General features: G+C 43.8%; 1 protein-coding gene across 2 annotated transcripts in view; it reads left to right on the forward strand.

Moving 5' to 3' along the window:
* DIP2B (disco interacting protein 2 homolog B) overlaps positions 1–13059 on the forward strand; it is a 147694-nt gene that overhangs the window by 84676 nt on the left and 49959 nt on the right. For both annotated transcript variants that reach the window (XM_075265875.1, XM_075265877.1), the window contains exons 3-5: positions 9651–9779; positions 10647–10772; positions 12072–12284. In XM_075265875.1, coding sequence (XP_075121976.1) covers positions 9651–9779; positions 10647–10772; positions 12072–12284 — 468 coding nt within the window. The remainder of the gene's footprint in view (positions 1–9650; positions 9780–10646; positions 10773–12071; positions 12285–13059) is intronic.

Here is a 13059-nt window from a genome sequence, read left to right on the forward strand (position 1 = left end):
TACCATATTCTGCTAGCAGAGAGAAGACATAAATTTCCATGTCACTGGTGTTGTTTCATACACAGCATGGTATAGAAGGCTTGGAGGGTCCCAGCAGAATACTTACCATCAGCCTCTAGCAGCTTTGTGCAGAAAGCCATGTAATGAATCCCATACTTCGTAGCGACTTACTACCAGACATATCGACTATTTCATCCCCGTGCACCGTCCAGTTCGTTCGCCATCCACAAATGAATTCTCGCTAATGAAATGATGTAACCTTTTTTGGGTTCTCACATCTGGAGTTGGTCTTCTCCTGCACAGTGATCTCATTGTGATCCCCATGGGGCAGCTTCTGATCAGTTAGCATGTCATCGCACTCGCTGATAGAAAGCAGTGAATCTGTTTTATTGTCCCGCGCAATTCATTCTACTTGTGCAATTGATATAAGCAGGAGACTGTGTCTGCCGAGCTGCCTGTGGTGCCTACATTCTTAGAAGATTGTGTAACCGTGCTTGTAATATTCTTCTGGTTTTGCAAGAACTTAAAGGATAGCGATTTGTTTGTGCTTTGGGTTGAGGAATATCCTGTCTTGGTGATTTAAAGAAGATTTGTCACATTTTCCCCCCCACCATTATTTCCTATAAAATAGCAGTTTTTGTTCTTAAAACTCTTTTGTAACGTATTTTTCCTAGTTAGCAGACTTTGGGGGGAGGCAAATCATTGGACTGAGAGAAACAGTATAGTAGCTTCGATAAATTGTCCGTCGTCTAGGCTGTTATGACCTAGGAGCAGTGGGGTCTCTTACTATGGTGTTGGGACAAACCACTAGTAGAGACGATTGTTTGATCCGCCAAGAAGCAGGAGAAACCCGCAAAGTTTTCTCATCCACCACCCAGAGAAGCGGCACCTTCTTTACACACCCCTGTCTATGCCTGGACCATTTCCAGTCACTTAGGATAAGGAAGTTTGGTATCACAAAACCCATTACATTTCCTGCTATCGGTAGTCTTAATTTGCAGTGGTATGGTGGACAAGAAACTTGGACTGTTACAGATGAGAACTGTATTGTCTTTATGGGACAAATCCAGGCCCTGTTTGGGATCCAGTGACGTTTGAGTATGGAGACCTTGTGATGTCTGCTTCATTCCTGCCTTGGCAGTGGAGTGACGGACTGCTCTAACTACTGGTGTGATGATCTGGAGAGCCATCCCATACATTAGTCGGTCATCCCTAGTAGAAATATGAGGGACGCTAACATCTCAACGACATGTGCAGGAATTCCTGTAGCCACGTGCTGCTCCTTAATGCAGAGTTTCCAGACAGTACTTTTCAGCAGGATAATGCTCGCCCACACACAACAAGGGTTTCCCAGGAATTCCTCCACCAGATTACAACACTTTCTTGGCTTGTCCAGTCTTCAGATTTCTCAAGTATTTATGGGAACAGCTGGGACACCAGATTCCACAACCTAGGATTGTGCATGATATAAAGTACAGTGTCCATATTAGGACATCCTCAGATATCAGAGTCAAACATCAGATTAATGCTAGTTTACAGCTCTGATACCTGACTTTTGACATCTGATTTGTCTGACACCTGACTCTGACACCTGACTCTGACTAGTGACATCTAATACCTGACCCTGATACCTGACCCTGATACCTGACCCTGATACCTGACCCTGATACCTGACCCTGATACCTGACCCTGATACCTGACCCTGATACCTGACCCTGATACCTGACCCTGATACCTGACCCTGATACCTGACCCTGATACCTGACCCTGATACCTGACCCTGATACCTGACCCTGATACCTGACCCTGATACCTGACCCTGATACCTGACCCTGATACCTGACCCTGATACCTGACCCTGATACCTGACCCTGATACCTGACCCTGATACCTGACCCTGATACCTGACCCTGATACCTGACCCTGATACCTGACCCTGATACCTGACCCTGATACCTGACCCTGATACCTGACCCTGATACCTGACCCTGATACCTGACCCTGATACCTGACCCTGATACCTGACCCTGATACCTGACCCTGATACCTGACCCTGATACCTGACCCTGATACCTGACCCTGATACCTGACCCTGATACCTGACCCTGATACCTGACCCTGACACCTGACCCTGACCCCTGACACCTGACCCTGACCCCTGACACCTGACCCTGACAACTGACACCTGACAACTGACAACTGACAACTGACACCTGACTCTGATACCTGACTCTGACTCCGTCAGAGATCAGACTCAGGCATCACATACAAGCCAGCACATACACTATGCCTCCCAATGATTGGCCAGGATTACAGAGCCCCCTGCTGACACTCAGGAGTAGAAGATACAGTGTATATAGCAGCTGCAGGCTGAGAATCTCAGATGAGACCTGATACCTGACTTGTGACTCCTTCATAGATCAGACTCAGACATCACATACAAGCCAGCACATACACTATGCCTGCTAACCCCCTGCAGGAGTAGAAGATACAGTGTATATAGGAGCTGCAGGCTGAGAAACTCAGATGAGACCTGATACCTGACTTGTGACTCTTTCAGAGATCAGACTCTTATCAAGTGAAATGCTCCAGAATTCTAGTATCATTTTCACCAAATACACCCTGTAACATGTTGGGCACCACATTTATCAAGTGTTTTAAATACTTTTAAAACTTGTGAAAAACAGGGGCGTAGACTCACAGTAAAGGGGCGGGACCTACAACGTTGTGCTACAAAAATTCACCAATAAGCTCCAAAGAACCTCAACTAATCTTCCATAGGAGACCCTGCTGCAGATTTTACCAAAAAATTATCAGAGAGAAAAGTCCTGCACAAAGTAGAGGAAGAGTAGAGCTGATTGGATGAGACTCTTGCAGTAATTGTCATTGACAGCATCTCCACCAATCAGAGCTTCTGAGGGAGGGAACTTCATAAAGCTGCTGAAGTCTGGAACGTTCCTGTACCTGCTGTAAGTGCCACAGATAATGGTCAAATATACATTTTTACTATGTTGTGCATTTGCATGTGTACAATGAACTGTGTGCAGATTTATCTGCTGTACCACTATATACATGTGTGATATTACTGTGCATGTCTGCTTAGGTATACTGATCTCTGTAGATCAGGGGTGCCCAATACGTCGATCGCGATCTACTGGTCGATCACGAAGGACATATGGGTCGATCACGGGATATACACATGTATATAGTGGTACAGCAGATAAATCTGCACACACAGTTCATTGTACACATGCAAATGCACAACATAGTAAAAATGTATATTTCATACCTCCCAACCGTCCCGATTTCCGCGGGACAGTCACGATTTGGGTGACATGTCCCGCGGTCCCGGTTGGAGGGAGGTATGTCCCGATTTCAACTCAGATCTGCGTCCAGAGGACGCAGATCTGAGTTAAACACATATGCGGCTGAAGCAAGGAGCTGTCACATGTCAGCTCCTCGCTTCGCCGCTGCGCGCCTCTCTCGCTGACACATATGCGGCTGAAGCGAGGAGCTGACCTGTGTGAGCTCCTCGCTTCGCCGCTGCCGCCGGCTACTGGCTTGCAGACGCGATGTGACACATGTGATGTGTCATGTGACACATCGCGTCTGCAAGCCAGTAGCCGGCGGCAGCGGCGAAGCGAGGAGCTCACACAGGTCAGCTCCTCGCTTCAGCCGCATATGTGTCAGCAAGAGAGGCGCGCAGAGAGCGGCGAGGGAGCGGAGGAGAAGGTAAGTGTAATGTGGAGGTGGAACGTGAAACTGGGGGCAGATGAAGGAGAGGACGGCATGACACTGGGGGCAGAGATGGAGGGACATGAATCTGGGGTAGAGATGTGGAGACATGAATCTGGGGGCAGAGATGGAGGGGACATGAATCTGGGGGCAGAGATGGAGAGGACATGAATCTGGGGTAGAGATGTGGAGACATGAATCTGGGGGCAGAGATGGAGGGGACATGAATCTGGGGGCAGAGATGGGGAGACATGAATCTGGGGGCAGAGATGGGGAGACATGAATCTGGGGGCAGAGATGGGGAGGACATGAATCTGGGGGCAGAGATGGAGGGACATGAATCTGGGGGCAGAGATGGAGGGGACATGAATCTGGGGGCAGAGATAGAGAGGACATGAATCTGGGGTAGAGATGTGGAGACATGAATCTGGGGGCAGAGATGGAGGGGACATGAATCTGGGGTAGAGATGTGGAGACATGAATCTGGGGGCAGAGATGGAGAGGACATGAATCTGGGGGCAGAGATGGAGGGACATGAATCTGGGGGCAGAGATGGAGGGGACATGAATCTGGGGGCAGAGATGGAGGGACATGAATCTGGGGTAGAGATGTGGAGACATGAATCTGGGGGCAGAGATAGAGAGGACATGAATCTGGGGTAGAGATGTGGAGACATGAATCTGGGGGCAGAGATGGAGGGGACATGAATCTGGGGTAGAGATGTGGAGACATGAATCTGGAGGCAGAGATGGAGGGGACATTAATCTGGGGGCAGAGATGGAAGGGGGACATAAAATTGGTGGCAGATGGGTGTATATGAAACTGGGGGAGAGATAGAGGGGGGACATATAATTTACGGGTGACTTTAGGAGGATTATACTGTGTGCGGGCACATGAAAAATTAACGAGTGGGCGGAGCCAACACAAAAGTGGGCGGGGCTAAATGTGCCGCTACGCGCGCCGCACATTTTGTTCCTCTTTCAGTTCTTCAAAAGTTGGGAGGTATGATATTTGACCATTATCTGTGGCACTTAAAGCAGGTACAGGAACGTTCCAGACTTCAGCAGCTTTATGAAGTTCCCTCCCTCAGAAGCTCTGATTGGTGGAGATGCTGTCAATGACAATTACTGCAAGAGTCTCATCCAATCAGCTCTACTCTTCCTCTACTTTGTGCAGGACTTTTCTCTCTGATAATTTTTTGGTAAAATCTGCAGCAGGGTCTCCTATGGAAGATTAGTTGAGGTTCTTTGGAGCTTATTGGTGAATTTTTGTAGCCCAACGTTGTAGGTCCCGCCCCTTTACTGTGAGTCTACGCCCCTGTTTTTCACAAGTTTTAAAAGTATTTAAAACACTTGATAAATGTGGTGCCCAACATGTTACAGGGTGTATTTGGTGAAAATGATACTAGAATTCTGGAGCATTTCACTTGATAAGAGTCTGATCTCTGAAAGAGTCACAAGTCAGGTATCAGGTCTCATCTGAGTTTCTCAGCCTACAGCTCCTATATACACTGTATCTTCTACTCCTGCAGGGGGCTCTGTAATCCTGGCCAATCATTAGCAGGCATAGTGTATGTGCTGGCTTGTATGTGATGTCTGAGTCTGATCTCTGACGGAGTCAGGGTCAGGTGTCAGTTGTCAGAGTCAGGTGTCAGGTGTCAGGGTCAGGTGTCAGGGTCAGGTGTCAGGGTCAGGTGTCAGAGTCAGGTGTCAGTCAGGTGTCAGACAAATCAGATGTCAGAAGTCAGGTATCAGAGCTGTAAACTAGCATTAATCTGATGTTTGACTCTGATATCTGAGGATGTCCTAATATGGACACTGTAATAAAGGCCCAGCTTCAATATCTGTGGGTAAGTGTGGCACAAGACACCACACAAACATCTGTATACCTCCATGCCCAACCGTATCTCCTCTTATACCCAGGCTAGAGGTGACCCAACAGGGTACTAGAGCCTTGTTTTAATTGCACAGTATCACTTTGCTCTAATATTGCAATCACTTCTGTATATTGTCATTACATTCATGTATATAAAGTTTCTTTCAATTCCAGAAGCTCCCCCATTGCTTCATTTTATTTATTTTTGTCAGTAAGAATTTTTCCTAAAACAGACTGGGCATTCAGGTTTGGCGCACCCTCATAGCGCTTAAATCGGATTTGCATATTTATAAAAAGAAAACTTTTTTTCAAGAATATTGCGCATCTATTGAACTATCTAAAGGTATGACAGCAATGAGCATAATATCCCCTACAATGCAATGTGTCTGGCTTCTTATAGAGTTTCCTGGTGACAGACTCCCTCTAACTCTCCCATGTAACAGCTATGAAGCTCAGAGAGTGACAGACGCTGTTTTAAGCATGAAATAAATCTGCTTTGAGGTTGTTATTTCTGTCTCCACCCAAAGGCACCGCTCCAACTACAAGCAGTACATTTCAGATCGCCCCTAAAGGAAATTCCTTAAAGGTTTTTTCCTCCTTCCTATAACATTATTGTATGGGCTGGTACTTGCTCTTTTACAACTTTACATGCGTGGTATTTTGTTTTCCTGGGTTAAAGCAATTGGCCTGGGGTTTAAGAAGTGAATCAAATAGCAATAAATATTATAAAATCAATAACAATCCTTCCTGACCCCACTGCTCTAAAATTAGGACGCTGTACATACATCTGACTACTGCAGCCAATCCTTGGCCTCCGCTGTGATGATAGCATATATATACGCCACCTGCTGTGATGATAGCATATATACGCCACCAGACTGATAAGGCTAGTGATCGGCAGCAAGACATATGTTGATGTATGACACGTCATTGCTCTAGGGAAATAAGTAACGGTGAGCGGTGATCCCAGTTTATATGCCTATAGCAGTGATGGCAAACCTTTTAGAGACCGAGTGCCTAAACTGCAACCCAAAACCCACTAATTTATCACAAAGTGCCAACATGGCAAATTAACCTTAGTACTGTGCAGATCCACAATTGTGGACAGTTATGGATGGTGTGTAATAATATAACTTGTCTGCTATATAATTGATCCTGTGCGATAAAAATAGTGAAGGCCCCCCACACAGTACACTCTGTCCCACAGTGGCTCTCTCACAATATAATCTGCTCCACAGTGGCCCATACATAGTACAATCTGCTCTCAATGCTCACAATGGCCCATACATAGTACAATCTGCTCTCAATGCTCCACAGTGGTCCATACATAGTACAATCTGCTCTCAATGCTCCACAGTGGCCCATACACAGTACAATCTGCTCCACAGATGGGTGCCCATAGAGAGTGCTCTGAGTGCCACCACTGGCAGGCCTGCCATAGGTTCGTCATAACGGGCCTATAGTGTAGTCAGGAAATATATTTGTCCAGTAAATCAGCATGTCTACTACTACTGAATGTATATAGCCAGCTTTTCTTCAATTTATTGTGTAGTTGGTAGCAGGACATGTTTGAGAGTCCTTAGAAAAATAAAGTAGCGAATAGCATTTCTTCTCTAATTCACCAAATATCATTTGTGATCCAGTGTACATCTGCAGGAGCACATAGCACATTTCTCCTCATATACAGTGCACATGACTCTGTATAGCAGACAGTGCACATGACTCTGTATAGCAGAGGTCACATATCCTTTGAAGGGTTGAGCACGTCTTATATGTTGATCAACAAGGAGTTGCGGAAGGAAGTTGATGTGGTGCGTAAAGTTACAAGCACTTCCTCAAACAAGCTGCCTCAATGACTTCTAGTGGAGGAATAGCCTGCATAGAAGGATGAACCGAGAGGCGAAACAAAAGGAAGAGCATGGTCAGTCTTCTATACGTGTAATAGGTTATATCACGTTCTATGGATTTCGGCTTCCTTACTGCAGCCATCTTCTTCATGCGGCTTCATTTGACAATTGTGTTACATTTCTATAGATGTTAGCTTTATATTTCGTGCATATTGATTCATTGCTGAAACTTCTGTGGCCGTCCTAGTCCTCTAAACAGGGTTTTCAGAAATCTGCCTGTTTTCTGCTGAAACAACCGTGTTCACATGAATGGGATTGCTTTTTCTCTTAGCAAATATACCATATGTGAATGTCCTGTTACAATTACACAATAGTTGCTGGATATTGCAGATCACATGCTATAGTCATCCTGTATACGGCTCTGTATATGTATGGAGAATTCTGTCCGCCATATAGAATAGCACAAGTGCTGGATTGTGTTCTTTGTATACTATGAAGACATAATGTCAAATCCTTTCTACAATAAGCTTTGTTACCCCAGTGTAAATGTATTTTATACAGAGGGGGTAGGTTATATATGCCCTGGTCAGCATCATGGCTATGGATAACTGGAGATGTGAAGCTATTTCTAGCAGTCATCTATTATTAATGAGAGCCCGGGGCTGGCTAATAAAATCCTGATTCATTGAAATGTCTGTCTTGTGTGTATGAGGCTGGAGAACATGTATGATGGATGTGAGGTCAGTGTATATAGATGGATTTATCATTGTTGCATGTTCTGCTAGCCTGTGGCTTGTAGATTCTAGTTTGCTGTATATATAGATTGTGCATGGAGAATGCCTATGGGAACAGTTATATATTTTACTGCTGTTAATGGTCAGACACAGACCTATTTTTAATTTATTTCAGTTCATTTTACATTTACGGGGTAGTTCTGCTTCCTTTTTTAACCCCTGCAGAGGCATAAAATAATAATCTCTGCCTATTCACCTCTTTGATCAGCGTAGAGTCTCTGTTCAGGTTCCCTATGTTCTTCACAATATAGCAAATCAGAGCATTGCTGCTCAAAGACTGGAGACCCGAATAGAGACTGGATCCCCAGTACGGACGGGTAGGTTTGTTATTTTAAGCATCTGCAATGGTTAAAGAAGGGGAACACCACTTTAAGGCTTCTTGTTTTCTTACTTGTGCCCTACTTACCCTGAAAAGCAGATCAAGTTCTAGAAATGAACCTCCTTCCTGACTCTCATCAAGGAAACTTATGCCCCCTTTACCCAGGCCGGGCACACATTACATGGGTGCCCAGTCATTTGAAGGTCCACGTTAAACTTTCCCCTGGGGATACAACATATAAAGGAATACCCCGACACTCGGCATTTCCCATCAGATTTTGTTTGCATAGGCTAGGGGTAGGGAACCTTCGGCACTCCAGCTGCTGTGGAACTACAACTCCCAACATGCTCTATTCACTCCATGGGACTTCCAAGAACAACAGAGCAAGTATGCATGCTGGGAGTTGTAGTTTTGAAACAGCTGGAGAGCCAAAGGTTCCCTATCCCTGGGATAGGCCATAGAACAATCCACCATGAGAGGTGTAATGTGCCATGGCCAGTCTTTCCCTGGAGATGACAGCTAGTCACTAGGGATCCAGGAGTTGGACATATGGCAGCAATGGATGGATGAGGCTACTGTCTTAAAAGAAGAACCCCAGTACTGTGGCCATACATGTCAGGTGAACAGCAATAGTAAAAGGAGTTGTCCGACAAAAACCCCATTGCCTATCAAACAGACTATAGTATTAAAACTGGTGGGGCCCATCCTCGCGCATTATGAGAATGAGGGACCCTTACTCTATCTTCTCGGGTGGAGATGAAGATAATCATGTACTCTCTATATCCATAGAGCTAAATAGGAGAGTCAGAAATTATTCTTTTTTTCGTTTCCGACAGCACCTTTCACCGTTCTATTCCTAAAGAGTACATGGTGAAGTTATTTGGATTTTTTTTCCGTCAATTTTACATTCAATTTTTCCTGGTTACATTTATATTGTTTGGAAGAAAATGATGACTTGAAATTCCAGCCATTCTTTAATTTTTTTTTACATTTTTTTTTTTTTACATTTTTGTCTTTACTAGTGGCTTTTCTGCCCATGTTTCCTAATAAAAGTGTAAAATGATGTTTTTGTCATTCTAGCTGTTGATCCAGCACTGCAGAAAGACCATCGAAACCAAACAAGTGGATCACCAGCTGGTCCTGCACAATCCTCCTCCAAATACCATAGAGGCAGATCTGGAGGTGCTAGAGATGAGCGGTATCGCTCAGGTAAGAGATTCTTATCTGGTCGGTGTACGGGACACCTTGTTTTTCGGAACTGCTCCTATTTTGTAGCTTGTGTAGTCTTCTGCATTGCTTGCAACGTCTCTTCTTCATTCACTGTTGTGTTATGGGAAGAATATGCAAATCTGTCTTCCATGATGTAAATAGGAAGACAGAGCCTCAGTCATGCAGCCTACTAGGGGGAGCTCCCTTTGACATCATGCCCGACTTTCCCAGAGGCCTTTGCTGCAATGATGTGGGATTTTACCAAGTCATTTACATAATGGAAGACAGATTTGCATATTCTTCCCATGATCCCTCACAGTGGAGCGCATATGGCTTAATAAGACTCCACACACCTACATGGTGGTCTCTCCCTAAGGAGTGAAGATATCCCCTTAACCCTGTTGTGTTAAGGTTATAGTTGATGTGGACACTTTTTCTATTATTTATGCTTTATATTTTTTTTATATTTTTTCAGTTTTTTCCTTTTTGGAGGCTTTCTGTTTATGTAATATTTAGTGCTGGGTTTGTGCCTCTACATTATGTAACATAGTCTGCCTCCCTGCTTATAAAAATACATTTTTATTTTACAAGCTTTCTCTCTAGTTTCATAATTTATCATAAAATCCATTACATTTTTTCTACTACTCTCATTTCATTTTGCAAAAAGGTAAAAGATGAATTTGCTCTGTTTTCAGTAAGCTGTCAGGTCCAATGTAAATATATATCTCTAAGCAGATGTGACTTGTGCTCTTATTATAAGATGGAGGAACACTTAGGCTTTCTCTACTGGTTCTGGCACACGAAATACAGTACATAATAGTAACCATTAATCATATGGAATATAATGACACACACTTTACCTTCTAGATATCCATACAGAAGCAGTCCAAGCTGCGTTGGCTAAACATAAAGAACAGAAGATGGCTTTGCCCATGCCAACCAAAAGGAGGTCAACATTTGTGCAGTCTCCTGCAGATGCATGCACTCCACCAGGTATTATATATCCAAACTATTAAGCTATAAAGGGGTTATTGCGCTATTACACTGCAAACTACAAACATTTGTCATGCGCTTTTCTCACAATAGACTCAGTGAGTGTCAGATCACTGGGGATCTGTCCCAACAATCAGGAGAATATGGGACCAAAAGTTCCCTTGTAAATGGAGCATTTGTGCGCTGTAATGCTGTAAAATAGATTGGGGGTAATTTATTATCCATTTTCAGACAAAAAAAAAAAAAAAGGTTGCAGAATTTGGCCCTATACTCAACTTTTTTTTGTTTCATCTTTTGTAATCACTTTCTTTTTTTCTTCTTTTTTTTTTTTTATAATGGTGACATGAAACATGGGCAAGGTTTAGGGTGATGAGCACGCCATCTGGAGACTAAGGGCGGGTTCTCACCTGCGCCCGGTCTCTGCTTTGTGGGTTTCCGTCTTCTGCCCAAGAAACTCGACAGGAGATGGAAACCTGGCAGTGTCCACCCCCTGGTTTAACCATGGAGAGGCAGAAGACGCTCACAGGCGATCACTTTGCAAACCAATTCAAGTGAATGGGTTTGAAAACTGACTGCCGGGTTTCCGTCTCCTGTCCAGTTTCTTGGGCAGAAGATGGAAACCTGCAAAACGGAGACCGGGTGCAGGTGTGAACCCGCCCTTATAGATTTACTATAATTTATGCCATAAACTAGAGTGCATTACAGAGCAAATCTACTCCTGTAACATGGGTGTATATTTGTTTTTGTAGTGTACACAATTCCAATAAAGCATTCATCAAAATTAATAACCCCGCATTCACACTACTGATTTTTACCAGATTTACCGGCTTGAATATCATTCCGGGAGAGGTACTCCTAGCAGTACAGTTACCTATAATGTTAGTAGTCCCTCTTTCCCAGTGACATACTGTCCCATAGTGAATATAGTACCGTACGATATGTCACTAGGCAGCAGGGACTCCTAGCATCATAGATAAGTATACTGCTAGGAGTCCAGCACATGGATGAAATTTCATGGGGAAACTCGGTCATGTGAATGCTTCCTAATATATTTGGGGCATCCTACTCCAGTGCACCATAGATTAAGTCTATTATATAATACACCAGTCTTTATAAATTCCACCCAGTGTTTTTGCCTTGACATGTAGCCATACCCAAAGATTGCATGCAAATACTGCCAAACGTAGTTTGCTCTGTCATGGCTTGTGGTCACCTTAGCAGTTTAATGTGTACATTAGCAAAATCTATTGTCCTTTTATCATTTCCATATTACCAGAAAGCAAATTCTCTTTTTCACAGACACTTCATCAGCCTCTGAAGATGAAGGCTCCCTAAGACGTCAGGCCGCCCTTTCTGCTGTACTCAATCAAAGTTTACAGAATACAGATTCCTGGATCAATAAGTCTATTCAGGGCTCCTCTACATCATCCTCTGCATCTTCTACATTGTCACATGGTGATGTTAAGAGCACCTGCGGATCCCTAGTCGATGTTCTTTCAAACACTCACTTAGGTAAAGTAACTGGATCAGACTCGGTGCAAGAAAACAATGGAGTTATTCGTGTCCTTATTGCTGCGTCACAATGCATCTCCTCCTGACCGCCATCATACCGTATATTTATGTGAATTACAGCGTTACAATTCAGTATTTTGGGAAATAATTCTGGTAAAGTCTAAAAATGTTGGTTAGCGAGGAAGAATGTAAAGGAGGCCATGTTTCTTCTCCATCTACTTTCTGCAGCTCTTCAGCACTCCCATAATAAATTCTGAATTATTTAACATTTTGGAACAGATTATTATTATAATTATTAATAGTATTAGCATAAGACTTGTATTATAATTATAGTCTGTATTTTTTTGTATTCTAAGTTTTATTTCAAGAGGATTTTTCACCTCTCCTGACGTGTCCATTTTAGTGAATACTTGTGTTTCCCATAATATAACACATTTGGAGTGACTTCTATCATAATCTGGATTGTACCGTTCCTCTCTTTATTCCATTTATAGATAAATTGGCAACTGGGTGTTACCAGTTGGGCAGTGGCAGAACTAAAGTCTTGTGGGCCCCTTACCTCATCCCTACAGCAAATTCTTGATAGTGATGGTTATGGGAGCTAAGGAGTTTGAACCACCTTAGTGTGGTTAGGGTAATCTGTGGGTCTCCTTGGTTTATGGGTCAGATGGAAGCTGCAATCTCAATACTGATGCCAGTGCTTATGGGTCCCCTAAGGCTCCTGGGCCCTGGTGCAACTGCACCCCCTCAAGTTACACTCCTGCAGTTGGGGGTC

The sequence above is a fragment of the Leptodactylus fuscus genome, chromosome 2 (genome assembly GCF_031893055.1).
Source record: "Leptodactylus fuscus isolate aLepFus1 chromosome 2, aLepFus1.hap2, whole genome shotgun sequence".
In the NCBI taxonomy this organism is placed as follows: domain Eukaryota; kingdom Metazoa; phylum Chordata; class Amphibia; order Anura; family Leptodactylidae; genus Leptodactylus; species Leptodactylus fuscus.